We start from the raw sequence: 2,588 nt of genomic DNA, 5'->3' as shown, positions 1-2,588 counted from the left end.
GCTCTGAAGTTTTAAAGTGAATTAACCCACCATGAAGATGAAAACTACCATAAATAAATAAACAAATAAATGAATAAATAAATGCCATACCTGATGACGTCCATTGCAAGAGATACAAGCCAGGGCTTCCATGACGACTCCTGAAACAATACCATTGAAAACACTAACCAAACAGATTAATATAATAATTGTGACCACACTCATTTATTATTAGCAACTGACAGTGTACGAGAGGACGTGAAATGTGCAGTCCTTCGGCAACAAGCTGCTTAGTACTCAATTCCGAATCTCTATTCCTATTCCTGGTACCAGTCTGAGTCTCAACCACTTGCAATTCTGAGTATGGGATACGGGGATCTGAGGGCGTGGTCAATAGGAAATCATTTTCATATTACCTGAGTGTATTGAGCGAATGACTTTCCCTGTCCTCTGACCTAAATAAGCAGCTGGCTGGCCATCATGAGGCTCCTGCTGTATTGTATTAGTTTGATTGAGAGTAGCTTCATTTCTCTCAACGTTTGGTACAGGAGGAGATGCTAGTATACACGAGCGATATTTGAATATAACGATACATTGCATGATAGCTCTATGTGTGTATTATGTAAAGGAGAGATGTAATAAAATAAGAGGTTTCTTACTTAATTAATCTCATCCACAGTATTACAACCCATTTACCAAAGTCTCTATAAATATAAATAGATCATGTTGTGGTTTAGGTCATCAAAGGTCTGGAGTCAATAACTAATGCTCTGTGCTGTAATGAACATTTCCAATGGTTAGTTCCCTATGTGTACTTTATAATGATTATACTTATATACTACAGGCACAGAATGAACTGTAGCTCTACTGCTGAGGAACATCTCATCTCTCAATCACAACTGACCAACCCTTGGACTATTATCAGAATTCTTCTTTTAACAAATGATAATTATGATTAAGAAAAAGTGAAATTATCTGCGGAGAGGAGTTGCGAGTGTGTTAGGAGAGCACCAGGGATCGAGGCTGATGCCCGACATACTGAAAAAAAGCAACTCGGACCCCACAGACAGAGAGCATGGGAGAATGGATGGCCTAGGGGCCCACTGACCACCCACCTCCCTTCCCTCACTCACACTGATATGAACTATCCTTTTATAGTCAGTTGATTTAACGTAGTGAGGTCATTGTGGGGCACACAATTTCACACAATGAGTCGTGACTATAATCAACAAATTCATGTGTGATGTATGAATTATAATACTATGCATAATAAATAAAACATAAAAATTCAAACAGTGCATAGACTATATATGTAATAGTTAATACATGGGGCGGCGTGTTCTATCTGATTTATCCACACGAGCTTCTGGTCAAGTCGCTAAAAATAGCGCACGAGGCCAAAGGCCGAGTGCGCTATTTTAGCGACGAGACCGGAAGCGAGTGCAGATAAATCAGATAGCACACAATGCCACATGTATTAATTGTTTTAGTGTATAGTTCCAGCAAAGATTGCACATGCTCTGCTATCACTGATATCACACTGCTGCACATTAAATAAATGAGTGTGCTATTCATAATATCACACTGCGGTATTGGTGGGAGTGTTCTGTGGGTTTTGTCACAACTGTTAGGCCTTTGATCTTTGCTGCAACTATACATTAAATATATATATATATATAAAGCAAAAAAGTAAGAGAGAGAGAGAGAGATACCAGCTGAGAGGAGGTACAGTGTGCAGTGGAGTACATCAGGAAAGGGAGGGGCCAGACCTGATGTCCCAATACACAGTGCAACTCAACCCAGCGGGCAGAGAACATGGGAGAATGGATGGCCTGGGCCCATTGACCAACCACTTCCCATCCCTCACTCTACACTGATATGAACTATCCTTTTATAGTCGGTTGATTTAACGTAGTGACTAGTGAGGTCATTGTGGGACACACAATTCACAGCCTGCTGAGTCATAATTATAATTAAAAAAATACAAAAATTATGAAGTACATCTAGTTTATGAAAAAAAAAACAGAGGGAAGTCATGAAGATTACATAGGATCGATGTAGCATAGGGGCCAAATTTATATAATCATCTAGAACTAATGCTCTAGTAGGAGGGGACCACTGGAGGAAAGGTGACTAGGGTCCATAGTCAACCATCACTCCACTGCCTACACTCCAACTGATTACAGGTATCATTTTATAGTTGGTTGTTCAAACATCATCAGGTCATTGTGGGTTTTGCCAGTTTCACACATTATTCATAACATTGTTGCTTCTTTGCAGTGGTCTGCATCATTTCACACATTATTCATGATGACATTGTTGCTTCTTTGCAATGGTCTGCATCATAGCATTTGGAATTTAATTCATAACCATTAATACTCAATAATAATAATGATAAAGAGAGAGTGATTTGTTTCTTAGAATTTTAGCCAATAATAATTATGATTATTTTTATACACTCAAAATTAATTAAGTCATGACATCCAGTTGTAAGAATAGATATCTTTCCAAACTGGTAAATATTCAACCAGTGGCTCTAGCAAGAAAAGAATACAAAATATAAAAGGCGTAATGATTAAAAACATACAAAAAATCATGACTAACTTATA

At 38.1% G+C, this 2,588-nt stretch overlaps 2 protein-coding genes across 3 annotated transcripts in view; both read right to left on the bottom strand.

The window, feature by feature from the left end:
* Positions 1-6: 6 nt before the first annotated feature.
* Positions 7-824, bottom strand: LOC109585163 (peroxisomal membrane protein PEX16-like). 2 transcript variants are annotated; one of them, XM_020001149.1, is made up of 4 exons: positions 639-824; positions 396-586; positions 223-357; positions 7-163 (listed from the first exon to the last, which is right to left on the bottom strand). In XM_020001149.1, exons 1-4 carry the CDS (start codon positions 650-652, stop codon positions 45-47), a joined length of 459 nt encoding a protein of 152 aa, XP_019856708.1. In that variant the 5' UTR covers positions 653-824; the 3' UTR covers positions 7-44. The 2 variants fall into 2 exon arrangements, with proteins under 2 accessions (XP_019856708.1, XP_019856709.1); XM_020001150.1 differs by having other exon boundaries at positions 223-336; positions 639-726.
* Positions 825-2,502: 1,678 nt separating this feature from the next.
* The window catches only part of LOC109585162 (peroxisomal membrane protein PEX16-like), a 2,053-nt gene continuing 1,967 nt past the window's right edge, over positions 2,503-2,588 (bottom strand). Inside the window, exon 8 of the mRNA XM_020001148.1 lies at positions 2,503-2,515. Within this exon, the coding sequence (XP_019856707.1) occupies positions 2,503-2,515 (13 nt within the window). The remainder of the gene's footprint in view (positions 2,516-2,588) is intronic.

Source organism: Amphimedon queenslandica, unplaced genomic scaffold (assembly GCF_000090795.2).
Source record: "Amphimedon queenslandica unplaced genomic scaffold, v1.1 AMPQUscaffold_13108, whole genome shotgun sequence".
NCBI lineage: Eukaryota > Metazoa > Porifera > Demospongiae > Haplosclerida > Niphatidae > Amphimedon > Amphimedon queenslandica.
Note: the sequence above shows the minus strand (reverse complement) of the source record. Positions and strands in the feature narration are given on the sequence as shown.

Coding starts and splice junctions, on each gene's coding strand:
- LOC109585163 (XM_020001149.1), bottom strand. Junction 358..395: donor CATTCGCTCAATACACTCAG/GTAATATGAAAA, acceptor CCACGCCCTCAG/ATCCCCGTATCCCATACTCA. Junction 164..222: donor TTCACGTCCTCTCGTACACT/GTCAGTTGCTAA, acceptor CTGTTTGGTTAG/TGTTTTCAATGGTATTGTTT.